The 16670-nt window shown below is 66.7% G+C and overlaps 1 protein-coding gene across 7 annotated transcripts in view; it reads right to left on the reverse strand.

The window, feature by feature from the left end:
* Nucleotides 1–16670, reverse strand: part of BIN1 (bridging integrator 1) — a 50675-nt gene that overhangs the window by 16766 nt on the left and 17239 nt on the right. For 4 of the 7 annotated variants that reach the window (XM_079781930.1, XM_079781926.1, XM_079781927.1 and 1 more), the window contains exons 2-6: nt 6986–7066; nt 3358–3412; nt 3048–3142; nt 2741–2836; nt 1740–1847 (exon numbers count right to left, since the gene is read on the reverse strand). In XM_079781930.1, the coding sequence (XP_079638056.1) occupies nt 1740–1847; nt 2741–2836; nt 3048–3142; nt 3358–3412; nt 6986–7066 (435 nt within the window). Of the gene's footprint in view, nt 1–953; nt 1047–1739; nt 1848–2740; nt 2837–3047; nt 3143–3357; nt 3413–6985; nt 7067–16670 lie in introns of all 7 variants that reach the window. The other 3 variants (XM_079781929.1, XM_079781931.1, XM_079781932.1) reach the window with 1 other exon arrangement.

Consider the following 16670-nt stretch of genomic DNA (forward strand, 5'->3'; position numbering starts at 1 on the left):
CACCATCCCTGCTGACCCGGCGCCCGCCACACCAGAGGCACCGATACACGTGGCCGGGACGATGCCATCAGGAGGGGGCCCAGCAGCAACGGGCAGCTGCCCAGAGAGAAACCCAACCTCCTGGGTTGGGACTGTCGCCTGCCCCCACCCCAAGACCATGAGGGGTTCAGGTTCCAGGTCACGTCAGTTCCTCTGGAGAGAAAGCCGTCCGGCCGCCTCTCCCAGGGCCCTGCACCCAGCGGCCTGCACACTGCGCCCGAGGAGGGCAGAACTGCCGTCTAGCACCCCTCCTTCAGGAAGCCCCGGGACCACTGTGTGCAGGCCGTCCCCCGAAACTCCCCAAGGGCCGCCCCGCCTCAGCCCACTAGCCCGGCTGAGGAGCCCTCCACGTCCCCTCCAGGGCTTCATGGGCTCACATTCCCCACGGGTCCCCAGGAGTCTATGCAGGACCACCCACCTGGAGCCTGGGCAGGACACTAAGAAATGGCCCCACTCAGCCACTAAGCAGCTCTGGGACCCCGGGCAGGAGACTCTGCCTCCCTCAGGCTTTCTCCTCAGAAAATGCAGACCACCTCACAGTTCCGAGGCCCGAAGGGCAGCCCGCGCCAGGCCAGAGCCCTGGGCCTGCAGCCCCTCCCTGCAGGAGCCTCAGAGGACAGAGGGCTCCAGGCTCTCCTGGCCTTCCGGACGCTAGGGTGTCAGTCTCAGGACTGCCAGAGCCCCGACGCTGAGCCCACCCTGGCCACCCAGAGCGCCCAGTCTCTGTCCCTGCGGGACCCCAGGGCTCGTCCGCGGCAGGAGCTCCCAGCACAGGCCTCTGAAACCAGCCCTGCCTCCAGCCTGGGAAAGGCCTCCCACCCGCCCCCTCCGCCCCCCAAGCCAGGGCAGTGCAGACAGGACAGGGCCACAGACCGGAAGGCGCCAGCACGTGCAAGGTTAGAAGCCAGTGTCACCTGATTTCGGAGCAGGTTAGTTTGAGCTACGAGATGAGCCTGCAGTTTGCCTTGGCACCACTGGGGGGCGGCTTTCTCAAGCAGCGAGACAGGCTGGGGAGGGAAGTCAGGTGAAGGAGAGTGGAAAACAGGAGGGAGACGGAGAGAAACAGAGATAGACGTTAAACACCAAGTCCAAAGGCCTGGAAGGCTGACAAACAAGCTGCTGCCCTCCAGGGACCCGGCCCCTCAGAGGCCGAGAGAATTAGGGGAGCCCCCAGCAGGCGCCGAAGGGGTGAACTCCAACTGCAAAGCAAAATGTGAGAACTGTTAGCTGGGGCGGGAGTGCGGCAAGCAGGGCCTGCTCGGGGCGGGGCTCTCCCTCAGGCTCGGTGGAAAATGGGATCCACCAAGTCCTGCGCCCCCCCACCCACCCACTCCATCCCACCGCCTGGCTTGTTCCAGCAGACGCAGGCTCGCATTGGATCCCGGGGCGTCCACTCAGACACCGGCTGGGTGAGGGCCTCGCCCCTGCAACCCAAGCCTCTCCTTCAAGAAAGTGCCACAGGGAGCCGGGGGGGGGGGGGCGGGGAGGGGGCCGAGGACCAGGGGCTGGACAGGTGCCACTGAATGAGCCAGAGGGGCCAACCTGGGGACCACCCCGAGACCATGAGGACCTGTCACCCACCACCCAGCTCTGGGACAGGGGCCAGGGTGCAAAGGGGCAGGCGAGCACAGCCCGGGCAGGTTCCTGGGCCTGCACACAGCCCTCCCCCACTGTCTCCCAACACTGCCCTGGCCCCTCACCTTGGCAATTTTGGCTTCGTCCTTCTTTTTGGCAGTTTGGAGGGACTCGTAATGGTGCCGGGCGCTGTCGTAGTCCACCAGCTTCCGGCCTCGCTTAGCGATGCGCGACTGGGAGAGAGCGGAGGAGAGGGCTGAGCAGGCCTGGCCGTGGCTGCCAACCGCTGACCCGGCAAAGCGGGACCGGGAGGAAGCCCAAGCGCCGCGCAGTAGACCCCGCCCGGCAAGGCTGTTCATGCCTCTGCGCCCTCTGCGCCCTTCCTTACGCACGGGGCACACCACCGCCTGGCACACATCAACCCACGTGCGCCCACCAGCCATCGAGGCTGAGCCTCCTCCCGCCTGGCCCTCGGGCCCAGGACCACGCCTCTGGCCCGGCTTCCCTTCTCCAGGGCCACGCCGTCAGCCCTCCACACTCCCACCAGACGCCTCTGGGAGCCCGAGGCAGCAGCATGGGGGGGGAGGGGCCCACGTGGAGCATGACCCCCGTGGGTCCGGTCCAGCTCCGTGGTCACCACCTGGCTCCAGACGCCTCTTCTCCCCGGCGGAAGCACCGGGTCCGGCCTCGGTGGGGACACTGGCTCACTGACAACGCAGCACAGCCCACGCCAGTGGGCAGCTGGCCTTCTGAACAGTCGCACAACTACAGCGGATGAGGGGCGATGCACAAGCACACACCGCCTAACAGGCGGACATCCCTGACACATCGTGTACCGTCCACAGACTCCAGGCACCGCCACACACAGCACGCGCACTGCGGGGCCTCTTCCCCTCGCCGAGACCCAGGGAACAGGGCCCCCAGCTCCCAGCCCAGAAAGGCCCGTCTGGGTGGCGGGCTGGCAGGCTGGCTGCGGCAGGAGCAGCCCTGGAGGGACCAAGCGCCAGTGGCAGGGACGCCGGCCTCCGGGCAGGTCACTGCGGTGCCTGAGCCAGCCCCGGCCTGCCCCCGCCCGGTCCCTCTCTCCCTCTCGTTCCCCGGCATGGCGCAGACGGCAGCCTCTCACCTTGATGTCAGGGAACTGGCCCAGGTACGTGTCCATGGTGAGCAGCGCCTGGTCCACCAGCTTCTGGTGGTAATCCATCCAGAGCAGGTCGTTGTTCTGAAGGAGCGACAGCAGGTGAGTGCACCCCAGGGCGCCAGCCACCCCAGCCCACAGCTCTCGCCTCCCAGGAACCTTGGAGCTCAGCTCTTGCCCCATCACTTCAAGGTTTGGTGGCTTCTCAAAACCTCCGTTTCTTCATCTGTAAAATGGGCCAGCAGCAGAGGCCAGCAAGGCCCCATGGGAGGGCTGAGCCACCTGCCCTACTCACCTCGGCGATCTTGTTCGCTTCGTCCCTGCCAGGCCAGTCGGGCTCATACACCTCCTGCAGACACTCGTTCAGCTTCTTGGAGGCCTCGTGCATGGCTGGGGGGCAGAGGGCCATGCTGCAGCCAGGGCCACGGGGACCTGGGATGGCGGGTCCCCAGAGGCCCAGGAGGTATGTGGGCCTCCACACTAGTCCTTGCCCTTTCCCCTCAGGCCGTGACGCCTTCCAAGCTCTTTACACATCAGCTCCACGTGGGAAGGCCCCGCCCTGCATCCGTGAAGTCTGGCCCACCCAGGCCAAGTCTGCCCCTTACCTTTGACGGAGGCCAGGTAGGTCCGGAGATCCTTCTGGAGCCGGGTGCCCTCATTCTGCAAAGAAAAAGATGAAACAGGTGAGGGCCTGGGGCCACGCCCTGTACCCCACCCTCTCCTTCCTGCACTCCTGCACTCCGCAAATGAAGGCTGTCCTCATCAGGACACGGGTAGGGCGAGAGAAGAGAGACGTGTCAACGCCCAGGCCAGGCCTGGCCCCCAGCTCAGCCCAGCACAGCAGCAGCGCCTCCGGCCACCAACAGGTACTGAGCAGCCAGGGCGCTCTCGGCTCCACCCGGCTGTGGGCCCGGAGGTCGTGCATCCTGAGTTGTCAGCACCTGTCTCTCCAGCACTGCTCTCAGCCCTGTAAGGGCGTCAGGAAGACAGACGTCCTGGATGGGACACTGGGGCGTGGCCAGTGACACGCACACGGCCCAGCACGCGTGTATGGTGGAACTGCTGTGCGGCAGGCCTGCCCTCAGACAACCATGGACCGGTGACCGATGTACAGACAGGTGGGCGAGGGCGGGGGCACCTTGTTCTAAAAGCTCAGATGGTGCCCAAGACCAGCAGCTCCACTGCATTGTGCCAGGATGGAGGGCGGCCCTGGGGAGAAGAGGCTCTAGAAGGGGTGGCCTTGCCCGGGGACGGAGAAGTGGGGTCGTGTCCAGGCCTCTCGGGACGCTGGCCAGCTGAGAGGGAGGGTGTAGGGTGTGAGAGAAAGGGTCACCAGGGGAGTGGGCCAGGAGTGAAGCTACCATCATGCTGGGCCTGATCCGCTGGGTCCCCTCCAAACCCAGCTTCTCCCTGCCAGGCCTCCACTTCCCACTCCCTGCAACAGCCCCAGCGACCGCGGACTCACCCCCAGGGAGGGGTGGCCCATGGCCTAGGTGCTGTGCTTGCCTGGGCACCAGGATGTACCAGGGCCCCTTGTGCCTCCCAAACAAGGCCACACTGTGAACAGGCACGTGGGGCACAGCTGTGCAGGGGCCGCCCACGTGCAGCTGCAGCCGGGCCCCTAAGCCATTCGCAGCCCGCCTCCATTCGGGCAGCCCCGCCCCGTCGAGCTGCTTCCGAGCAGGGCAGGGCCCGGCCAGCACGGAATCTGTGAGCTCCCTTCCACACGGGCTCCTCCCCTGCGGGGCCTGGGAAAGTCTGCAGCTCCTGGAGCTCTGACGCTCCAGATGAGCAGCGGGAGGACGAAGTTCTGGACCCGCTGCCCGGGGCCTGCTCTCCAGGCTCGAGTCAAACAGCACCACAGCCCAGGACCCGCGCCCGGTGCAGCTGTACGGCGGCAGCTTGGCCAGCACCCCATGTCTCCGCTGTACCTCCCTCCAAAGGGTGCTCCCACCGCCCCTGAAGACTGAGCCCCTATCTTCCCAGTGGGCCCCGGGGGGCCTCCCCTCCTGCACGGAACCCGCTGGCTCCAGCGGCCTCTTGCCACTCCACACCAGGGCCAGCAGGGATGCCCGCTTGGAGCAGAGCCCGGTGGGCCCTGGGCGGGAAGGACAAACACAGCAATGACGAGGCCTGGGCTGCAGGCTACAGGGGGCCCCAGGACCCCGGGTGCTTCGGGGTTGCCTGAGCTAGGTTCATGGGGCACAGAGGGAGGGACAGGAGGCCTCCAGGACTCGGAGCAGGGAGGGCGGACAGGTGCGCTGTGACGGGTGTCGAGGGGGCCCAGTGGGGGATGTGAGAACAAGTGACGCAAGGTGACCTACACCCGCTCCTAGGACCCACCTCCTAGGAAGGGCTAGAATTTGCTTCCTTGAGCCCTGACTAGCCTCAGCCCTGCGCCAGTGCTCACAGGGAACGAGCAGACGCCCGCTGCCAGCGCCCAGCGGCCTCCACCCACCTCTCCCAGGTCCTGCCAGCCCGAGGCCGCTGACCTCACTCCCTCCAGACAGTGCCCTACACTTTCTAAATGCTGGCACCCCACCCCCCAGGGCTCAGTCACCCCCACACCTGTCAGACCCAGAACGGCCTGGTCGCCTAAGCCCCCCAGGGAGGTTACCCCAAGTCTCGAGTGAGGACTCAAGTTTGCCCCTCCAGCTCCCACCCTTGGCCCCTGCAAAGCCAGTCCCCCACCCACCTGAGGCGGGAAGAGGGCCAGCTTAAGTGGCCACTGCACGTGCCCGCCAGGGCACCACAGCACCAGCTCCCTGCCCGGCCCCTCGGCCTGGAGGTCAGCGCAGCTCCGTGCCCACAGCCAGGGACCCCGAGTCGTGACTCTGAGCAACAAACGGGAAGGGCAGCCCTCCTGTCCCGACCCTGGGCCAGGCCACAGGAGCCTCGCTCCCAGGCGCTCTCCTCACCTTCGGCCAAGCCGCCCGCCTGCTCAGGGCAGCCCCCAGCCCCCAGCCCCCAGCCCAGGCCGCTCAGCAGCTAGCTGGCCCCAACACTTCCCTCCAGGCCAGCCTGCTGCCCTGCAACCCGGCTCAGCTCCAGTGCAGGACCTGGGAGTGGAAGGTCTGCCTTTAAAACCCCAAGCCCCGCATCAGCTGCGTGGCCGTGGAACCCCTCACTCGCTCTGAGCCTCAGTGCCTCGTCCGTAAAACACAGCGGACGTTAGCAGCCATCTCACAGACACAGGCGAGCCCGGCCAGCGTGCCTCCATGACGGAGCGTTCACCTAGGACCAGGAGGTCACGGTTCGATTCCGGTCAGGGCACAGGCCCGGGTTGCGGGCTCGATCCCTGTGTGGGGCGTGCAGGAGGCAGCCGACCCATGATTCTCTCTCACACTGATGTTTCTCTCTCTCTCCCTCCCCTTCCTCTCTGAGATGAATAAAAACGTACTTTTTTAAATTAAAGAACAAGAGACGGAAGGCCGTGTCCGAGGCGGCACACAGCTGGCCGCGGACGTCCTCCAGGCGCACACCACAGGGCTCCCAGAGAAGCACCACGCCGAGGCCAGCGGACGGCGCTGCCCGGGCGCCCCGCAGACAGAGCCAGAGGCAAGCACTTCCGGCTTCTGGTTCATGTCCATTTCACAGAGAGAAGCCAGGCCCGAGGGCAGGGCTCGGCCAGGGCCACAGAGCCCTTCTCTGCCATGCTGTCCACCAGGGCCCTGAACACCTCCCACTGATGGTCTAGCAGACAGGCAGCCACGGGGCTCCGCTCCCTGCCTGAGAGTCAGCTAGCTCCTCAGCCCTCTCCCTGCAGGCTCTGAGCCCTCCCCCTCCCCCTGCCCCTCCCCCTCCCCCTCCGCCTGCCCCTCCCCCTCCCTCTCTCCCTCCCTCTCCCTCTCCCTCTCCCTGCCTCCCTCTCCCTCTCCCTGTAGGTTCCCAGCCCTCTCCCCCTCCCCCTCCCCCTCCCCCTCCCCCTCTCCCTGCAGGCTCCGGGGCCCTGGCTGTCAGTTCTCAGAAGGAAAATGGCCTTCCCCTGGCTTCCATTCCAGCTGTAGGGCTGGTGGTGCCTTCAGTGCTTCTGAGACCTCAGACGGGACAAGGAGGAGAGGCCTGGTCCCTCCAACCGTCCGCCGGGCCAGCACTCCCTCCTCCAGGCAGTCTCCTGTGGCCTGCTTACCCTCCTCTGCGCTCCCTGCTCCACAAATCGGCTCTGGACAGTTTCCACCCACAGCCACAGGCCCGCCCGTTCCACCAGCCCCCCGGCCCGGCCACCCCACTCACCAGCTGCTTGTTGAAGTTCTGGACACACTGTTCGAACTGCTCGTCCTTCGTCTCATCGGCCTTGCCCAGTTTCTGGAGGACCTACCGGGGCAGAGGGAGGGAGAGCCCCTGAGAATGAGACCAGCCCAAGCAACAGCGCCCTGAGCCACACCACAGCCCCGCCCACCCCAGCCAGCGTCCCGGAGGCCTGGCCAGTACCACCAGCCCAGGCGCTGGGACCATCTGGCCTCCTGGCTGCTCTGATCCCAAGGGCAGGACGGAGCCCACCAAGGCTCAGACCCACCCTCTCTCCAGGGCTTGCCCATCACCACCAGGAGGACCTAGGACAGGCCAGCCCTGGTGCCTGAACCAGGAGGAGGGAGCTTCAAAGACAGGGTGCAGAATCAGGTGCCCCTCATTGCTGACCTCACACACACCCCTGGGTGCTCCACCCCACCTGGTGGCGAAAAGTGAGCTAATCACGAGGGGCGAGGGGCGAGGGGCGGCCCCACCTGCCCACAGGGCTCCCCACGGAGCTCCCCACTGCACTCAGTCCCTGGGCTGGAGGCCGCCACCCAGGAGGAAGGGCAGAAAGGTGCCAGGAGTCAGGCTCTGTGTCCCTAGCAGTCAGCTCCCAACCTGAGTAGGTTTCCAGATATGACCCACCCCAGGCACCTGCTCCCACCTCCACAGCCCAGCAGGCGTGCTCGCGCGCACGTGCACACACACACAGCCACATTCTGGGGAGGAGGTGGAGGGCAGAGGTGAGTAAAGGCAGAGAGAGAGAGAGAGAGAGAGACACCAGCCAGGAGAGGAGCCTGAGAGGAAGCCAGAAGGGCTGGCCCATCAGGTTCTCCCAGACTTCCCTCTTAGGTCCTGCTCCCCACCCCCAACCCCCTACCCCACCCCAGTTCTCCAGGAGAGAGAGGAGGGGGAGAGAAGGAAGGGGAGGGAAGAAGGAGGGGGAGGGCCATGGGAGAAGAGCTGAGAAGGATGAGCTGGGAGCAGAGAGGGGATGCGGAGGCAGAGATGGGGGAGGGTCTGCAAGAAGAGGGAAGCCGAGACCACAATGGAGCCAGAGACTGCCATCCGCAGCCCTGGGCAGGCACCTCCATTAAGAGCAGGAAGAACACTGACATGCTCAGGAGAGGCAGTGGCCCGAACTCAACAAGAGAAGAGGAAACAGGCGGCAAGCAGAGGGGAAAGCGGGTACCCAACGGGCTGGGCCGCACAGGACCCGGGGCCAGCCCGCAGCTGCCCGAGACCACAGGCCACCACCTTCCCACCCTTCAGCCACCTTCTCCCTTTGGAGACCCTGACGTGGGCCTCGAGCACCAGCTTCACCCACCCAAGCCCCAGGCCGGGGTCCGAAGGGGTCGCAGCCCCGGGCCGGGGGCCAGAGGGGTGTGCAGCCCCGGGCCGGGGTCTGGAGGGGTCGCAGCCCCGGGCCGGGGTCCGGAGGGGTGTGCAGCCCCGGGCCGGGGGCCGGAGGGGTCGCAGCCCCGGGCCGGGGTCCGGAGGGGTCGCAGCCCCGGGCCGGGTCCGGAGGGGTCGCAGTCCCAAGGCAGAGCCCAGGAGCCACAGCAGCCATCAGCGCTCAGGCTGTCTGACCACACAGCACATTCGGCATCTCCTGCCGAGTGCCTGCTCAGATCCAGCACCTCTGCTGGGGCTGACACCGGTCCAGCCCCAGTGAGAGGGAGGCCCGTGGGCCTGTGGGAGAGCCAGGACAGAAAGCCCATCTAGCCTGGGCAGCCAAGGAGGACTTCCTGGGAAGCTACAGCTCAGACAGAGAGCTCACACAAAGGCGAGGAGACCAGAAAATGGTGCATCCCCAAGGAACTTCCCCCACTCAAGGCGACGGGAGGTCGCAGAGGACAGTGAGCAGCAGGAAGGCAGGGATGGGCGCTGGGGAGCGGCCCGTGGACCATGAGGTACCACAGGTCAGGGCACAGACTACTGGCCAGGGCTGCTGACACCGAGCGCCGACACTAAGGTGAGAGGAGGCAACGAAAGCAACCCACCGCCACCCCGGACAGCCACCCCACCCCACCCCCGGACAGCCACCCCACCCCCAACAGCCACCCCACCCCCGGGCAGCCACCACCACCCCCGGGCAGCCACCCCACCCCCGGGCAGCCACCCCACCCCCGGGCAGCCACCGCCACCCCCGGACAGCCACCCCACCCCCGGGCAGCCACCCCACCCCCGGGCAGCCACCCCACCCCCGGGCAGCCACCCCACCCCCAGGCAGGCACCCCACCCCCGGGCAGGCACCCTACCCCCGGGCAGCCACCCCACCCCACCCCCGGACAGCCACCCCACCCCCCGACAGCCACCCCACCCCCGGGCAGCCACCCCACCCCACCCCCGGACAGCCACCCCACCCCCCGACAGCCACCCCACCCCCGGGCAGCCACCCCACCCCCGGGCAGCCACCGCCACCCCCGGACAGCCACCCCACCCCCGGGCAGCCACCCCACCCCCGGACAGCCACCCCACCCCCGGGCAGCCACCCCACCCCCGGGCAGGCACCCTACCCCCGGGCAGCCACCCCACCCCCGGGCAGGCACCCTACCCCCGGGCAGCCACCCCACCCCACCCCCGGACAGCCACCCCACCCCCCGACAGCCACCCCACCCCCGGGCAGGCACCCTACCCCCGGGCAGCCACCCCACCCCCGGGCAGGCACCCTACCCCCGGGCAGCCACCCCACCCTACCCCCGGGCAGCCACCCCACCCCCGGGCAGGCACCCTACCCCCGGGCAGCCACCCCACCCCCGGGCAGCCACCCCACCCCCGGACAGCCACCCCACCCCCGGACAGGCACCCCACCCCACCCCCGGGCAGCCACCCCACCCCACCCCCGGGCAGCCACCCCACCCCCGGGCAGCCACCCCACCCCCGGGCAGCCACCCCACCCCCGGGCAGCCACCGCCCTCTGGTCCCGTGGAAGGGCCTGCGCTTAGGCAGGTGCCTCACCCTCTCAGAGGCCCACCGCCTCCAAAGAGAGAAATGGACGCGTGGGTCCAGAAATTCGTGGGGCCACCAAGGAAGCCAGAGGCTCCCAGGGAGCAGGAGCAGGGCCTGGGCAGCCACCCTCAAGCCTGGAGGACCAGGTAGGTGGCCCTGTCGTGCCCTGCCCTCCCCTTCTCCCGAGGACATGCCCTGAATCACCAGAGTCACCCCCGCCCTGGGACGCGCGGTGCGCAGGCAGCCGAGTGCTCCGGCCGCCCCACAGCGGCCGCCCCACAGCCGCCGGGCGGGCTCCAGGACTGACCCGGCAGGCACACACCACGCCGGGCGGGCAGAGGCCCGGACAGCAGGGCTCGTCCTGCGCTCTCGGCCTCACGTGCCTGGTCTGAAGATGGAGAACACGGGCACCCACCTTGGGCCCATGTCTGCAAAACAGCCTCTGGGCCTGGCCCTCGCACACCGGGCCAGCCCAACACCAACCCACCCTCACACCAGGTCCAGACAGATGGCGTCGCAAGATGTGGCCACACACACACTGATCACGTGTGCGCGGGAACGCATGTACACACAGCCAACGCCTCCTCCTCCCACACCTTGCGCCCTGCCGCACACCAGCCTGCACCACTCAGGGCCGAGACCCACCCCGCGTGCCTGCCGCCGGCCCTGCCCCGGCCAGCAAACAGCCTGAGGTCAGGGACGCGCCAGCTCTGTCCCCGGCTCCTGCACAGGACTAGGCACAGGTCAGACACACACGTTCCTGGTGACCGCTGGCTAAGCTGAGCCGTGGGCACAAAATCCCATCCCTCAACTCGTCTCCCTCAGCCCCCGGCGGTCACGGAGGGAAGCGCGTGCCTGGCGCACAGGGAGCTCGCAGGGGAGGGACCCCAGGGCCAGGAGGTGGCCCTCCTGCGGACCGAGGTCTGGCCGTGGGGACCCGGCTGGCTCCGGGGGTCCCGCCGAAGCAGCAGCCGCGTGGCCAGGCCGGGAGGCTGGGAGAAGCGGGCTAGCTGCTGCCCCTCTCCACCCCCCAGCGCCACCTGAGAGGGAGGCTTGTCTACCCCCCATCTACCCCCCTTAGAGATGAGGGAGGGGGACACTTGGTCCGGGTGTCTGACCACAAGGAGCTCCCAGTGTGGCAACTGGAAGCAAAACCGACCTGAACCCACCTGCCCAAGGCAGGGGCCAGGACACAGTTCAGTCCCAAACCCCACAGCCCCCCTGCCACTCGCTCCCACTCCGTGCCCTCCACTGGACGCTGCCCTGCCCAGCAGCCGGGCCCAGCAAGCCAGCCCTCCCGCCACCCACAAGCTGCTCAGCCTTCGGGGCTGTGCCCATCCCCATGGGAGGCCCCAAGGCTGCAGTCTCCAGCCCCGCCAGGCCTTCCCCTACTACACACAGACCCTCCACGTGCAGGATGGCATGGGGGGGGGGGGGGCGGAGAGGAGAAGGCTGCGCTGGAGGGAGGAGAGGGCGCAGGAGGGAGGAGGGAATTGCATAAGGGAGGAGGGGGCGCAGGAGGGAGGAGGGAGGAGGGGGCGCAGGAGGGAGGAGGGGGCACAGGAGGGAGGAGGGGGTTGGAAGGATGAGCAGAGCAGGGTGAGGAGGAGGCCTGATGGCGAGTGGTCAGGATCCCACTCTGCCCGGGGCTGAGTATTTGGGGGGTGGGGGTCAGGGCCACACTCTCATGCACTTATCACAAGGGTCTCCCTTTGCAACAAACAAAGGAGCCTTTTGATGAGGGGCTGAGAGCCGCACACAGGCCCCCACCCAGGTGCTGCCCGGCAGGACGCCCGCGGCCCAGGACGCCGCCGCCTCCTCCGTGTCACCGGCTCCTCTCACCACCTCAGCTCGGCCTCTCACCACCTCCTCGGAGCAGCAGATAGCGGCGCCTGTGAAGGGCACTCTGGTGACATTCCCAAGTGAGAGCAGCGCTGGGGAAGGGAGGAAGCTGCCCGTGGCCGCCTGGAGGAGCGCGGGCTCCCCGGCCTCCGCGCCTTCCTCAGCCGGAGCGAGCCCCTCCTCTGCTCCTCCACCCGACACAGCTGGGGACAGCGGTGCTGCAGGGCCTCCCACCCACAGGGCAGGGGCCAGCTTCTGGAACTAGCGCAGTCCCCGCCCAGCACGTCTCCCTCCTGCCAGGTAAGTGTCCACCTCCGTGAGCAGACACGGGGACACCAGCTAAGGCCCTGGAGCCAGGTCAGCGCCGCGGCCACCCCGCCCACGCTGCAAAGGGAGCTCGCAGGCTCCCCGCGGCACTGAGCCCTGAGCCCGAGCCCGGGCCATCCTCCTGGGGCCTTGACGCCCAGAAGGGCCGAACCCCCACACTGGTGGGGACACACGCCCCCTCTGAATGGCATGGCACAGGGCAGCAGTAAGTACTTTCTAGAACCTCGGGCTGGGGAGGAGGAGGGAAGGCCGTGGGAGCAGGGCCCACATTCCCAGTCAGCCCTGCTCCCAGGTGCTGGGCCCGGTCCTGTCACGGCCGCCGCAGGCCCCATCCCCCCTTCCCCCGCCTCCCTTCCCCCACCCCCCGCCCCCGAGTGTCTGCAGAACCCAACCCACACCCACACACACTCACACGCCCGAGGGCTTCATCCCACTCCCCCAAGAGACCCACCACCCAGCCGCCGACCCCCCGAGGCCGAGGCCGTCACCTTCCGCATCCTGCAGCCCTGCCGCCCGGCAGCCTGGCTCTCTGTGAGCCTGCCCGAGGGGTGGCACCACCGGCTGCTTCCTCCCGCAGAGCTGTGGTCGGGACCACAGGGCAGGACGCACATCCTGGAGCCCTCACGCGGGCTCCCGACAGGCAGGTGGAGGGCCAGGTTTCCCCACAGCTGGGCCCGTTCTGGGGGTGACACCCCAAGAGGGAAAAGTGAGGCAGGGCCACTGGAATTGGGCCAAAAGCCACCAGTGACCCGCCCCCCCCCCCCCCCGACATGCCCAGATGGGATATTCCGCCCACAGCCCCTGTGAGTGTCCGCCAGGCCGGAGGGCGCTGACAGGCAGAGCCCATATCCAAATATCCCTCGCTGCCCCCCAATACTCCTTATGTCTCTGTTGTTTTTAGATCTGGGATCCAACACGGTTCCCACGCTGCTTTTGCATGCCATGTCTCTGTCTCCTTTCCTCCAGAATATTCCCCGCACACCTACGGGTTACTGGTTACCGTACATTCTCCTCTCGCGTGATACTAACAATTTTACGGGTACAAACGAGTCACACAGAGAATGCGCCACTCTGGGTTCATCTGATGACTTCTTTGTGACTAAATTCAGGTTCAACCCTGTTCTGGCGAGAAGACTACAGAGGCGCTGCTGTGTGCTTCCTGCCACATCACGAGGGACGCCGCGTGCTGAGCTGACCCGGGGCGGCCTGGCCAGGTCTCTCTGTGAAGGCAGCGCTCCTCTTGCTGACGGATGAGGCATCTGAGGGGCGAGGCACTGTCACCGTGGACGTGTGAGGCCGATGACGCTTCACACAGCGCCTCACCGTCCAGTCACACTCTGTTCCTCCAAGCGGTCCCGGACCAGCATCAGTCATCGGGGACCAGCATCAGTCATCGGGGACCAGCATCAGTCATCGGGGACCAGCATCAGACATCGGGGACCAGCATCAGTTATCGGGGACCAGCATCAGACATCGGGGACCAGCATCAGTTATCGGGGACCAGCATCAGTCATCGGGGACCAGCATCAGTCATCGGAGCCCGGCGCCCAGGCACAGGCCGTGGCCCCTCCCGCCCAGACCTGCTGCCTGAGGCCTGCATCTCAGCAAGGCCCCGCTCGGTGCGCCCGCGTCCCGGGCCGTGCACTCTCTGAGCCTGCCAGTTCCCAGTGCTGCCACCATGCCCTCCACCCTGCCTGGCATTCTACGAAGGACAGCCTCCCCCGCGCCCCGTGGGGAGGGCGGGCATGCTCACGGACTCAGGTCTCCAGTTTGCATCAGTGAGTTAGAACCGCCTACCTTCATTATTCTCTTTTACACTCGAACTCTTATATTCAAACGGCCACGGGATCCTCTGGACGTGGCCCGGTCTCGAGCACTTCCTCACCTCCTCCCACTACAGACATGCCGGCTCCGCCATTGCTCTAAGGAGCCCTGGGGCCCTGTCGGGGGTGGTGTGCCCCTGGCATCTCATGTAATCCCTAGGCCATGCCCAGGGCTGTGAGCTCACCCCCACTTTAGAGATACTGAGGAAATGCTGAGACATTAAGTAATGTGGACTCTTTAATGCCTGAAGCAGCAAAGGCAGGGCTCTGTGGTTTGTGGTGGTGAACAAGTGTGGCTCGGAGCTCATGTGCACTGCACACCAGCCCGACTGCCGGCCCAGCCGCCGCCCTCTGGCCCGCCGCTGCGTCCTGTTCAGGCCCCAGCCAGCGCCTGCACTCTGGCGGGGCCCCAGCGCGCTGCAGCCTGCAGCCCTCACAGCGCCTGCCCTCCTCGGCCTCTTCTAAGTGGCTGGCACCCGCTGAGCGAGCGGAGCGCTGGGTGCCCTGGGGGCTGGCCAGGACCAGACCCGGGGATTCTGGCTCCTGGTCCTTTCACCAGGTGCCTCTCTGGGATGTGGCTCTTGATCCTGAGCAGGTGGGTGACTGCAGGAGGGAGCAGCTTTGTCTTCTGACCCAGCCCAGAAACTGCCTCTCCCTCCGGGCCAGCGAACGCACTCCGAGGGGAGCAGCAATCTGCCTTCGGAGCCGCAGCGCTCCTCCAGGCTGGTCATCTCCAGTGGCCAGAGCTGCTGCTGGGCCCTTGGCTTGAGAGGGGACCGTGGAGAGAGGGGCTGGAGAGAGAGGCCTGGCCCCCCTGGGAGGTGCAAGCCCGTGGACCCCTTGGCCCGGCTCCAGCCGAGCTGGAGAGAGTAGCAGCTCAGGGTCCAGAGAGGAACTTTAGGACACGTGGCTGAGAAGCTTTGGCCAAAATCGCTCCTTAGCCTCCTGCAGCACCAAAAGACTGCCTTACAGCTTCCCAAAGGCTCGATGACTTTTTAAGAAGATAAATATTAAACACTAGAGGCCTGGTTCACGGATTCGTGCACCAGTGGGGTCCCTCAGCCTGGCCTGTACCCTCTCACAATCCGGGACCCCTCAGGGGATGTTGGAGTGCTGGTCCCAGCCCAATTCCCGCAGGCCAGGCTGAGAGACCTGCAGGGATCGGGCCAAAACCGGCAGTCCGACATCCCCGAAGGGATGTAGTGTGTGAAGCGGCAGGCGGCCAGGGAGGAGCCTGAGCCCAGGCCGGGTACCGCTCCTGCTCATCCCAGCCCCACTGCGCCTGCCGCCACCGCTGCCCAGTAAGCTCGCTGAGCAGAGCTCCCGCTGTGGGAGCGCACTGACCACCAGGGGGCAGCTCCTGCATTGAGCATCTGCCCCCTAGAGGTCAATGCACATCATAGCGACCGGCCGACAGGTCGTTCAGTCGTTTAGGCTTTTATATATATAGACTGGAGGCCTGGTGCACAAAATTTGTGCACTGGGGGGGCGGGTTCCCCTCAGCCCAGCCTGTGCCCTCTCGCAGTCCAGGACCCCCCAGGGGATGTCCGAAGCCAGCAGTCAGACATCCCTCTCACAGTCTGGGACCCTCGCTCCTTACCGCCTGCCTGCTCACTGCTCCTTAGTGCTGCCACTGAGGCAGAAGAGGCTCCCGCCACCGCCAATGCACTCGCCAGCCATGAGCCCGGCTTCTGGCTGAGCGGCACTCCCCCTGTGGGAGCGCACTGACCACCAGTGTGCATCATAGCGCCCCGTCATTCTGGTCGTTCCACTGTAACAGTCACGTAGGCTTTTATTATTATAGATTGGCCTTGGTCAAGAGCCAGGAACTGCACTCCATCCCTAGGAGCCCAAAATGCTCCTCAGCACTCTAGGCCCCATGAAGCTCCCCTCTGCACACAGCCAGCTCCCCTCTGCACACACACAGCTCCCCTCTGCACACGCACGGCTCCCCTCTGCACACACACAGCTCCCCTCTGCACACGCACGGCTCCCCTCTGCACACGCACAGGTCCCCTCTGCACACGCACAGGTCCCCTCTGCACACGCACAGTCCCCTCTGCACACGCACGGCTCCCCTCTGCACACGCACGGCTCCCCTCTGCACACGCACAGGTCCCCATGCCCACACAGCAGGCACACACAGCACTCACATGTTCACATGCTGATGCTTGCCACCTGTCAGTGCACACACACATGCTCCCCAACAGGGCTCCTGCCCAAGGCCCTCTGGCGGCCTCCAGGCACAGCAGGTAGGTGGGGGGAGCACAGGGCCAGGCAGGAAGCAGAGCAGAGGCCAGGAGCTGTGCGAGGAGAACCAGATGGTGGAGGAGACTGCGGAACACAGAGAGGAAGCCGACAGCAGCCCCGGCAGGAGGGCCCAGGTGGGCGGCCGGCTCTGGGCACATTCGCGGTGCACAGGCTGCCCCGAGAGTCAGGCCTGGCTCAGGTCTCTCTGCCCGCCCCTCACTTGGGTCCTCTGTTCCCCCGCTGGCTGCCATCCCCCTTCCTCCCAGGGCAAACACCGTGAGCTCAGCTCACACTGCAGAGGGGACCCCGAACCAGCATATTCCATCTCTCAGCCCAACAAGCTCTCCGTGGACACCAGGGGCAGGCATGTACCTGCCCCTCCTTCTGAGCTCCAAGGAGCTGCACTGGAATCACACACAAGGCCTGACCCAGCGAGCCAGGTCCAGGTCCCACCCTGAGGGGCCACAGCCCCTGACACCCTGACAGGTGCT

Source organism: Cnephaeus nilssonii, assembly GCF_951640355.1.
Source record: "Cnephaeus nilssonii genome assembly, chromosome: 10".
Taxonomy (NCBI): domain Eukaryota; kingdom Metazoa; phylum Chordata; class Mammalia; order Chiroptera; family Vespertilionidae; genus Cnephaeus; species Cnephaeus nilssonii.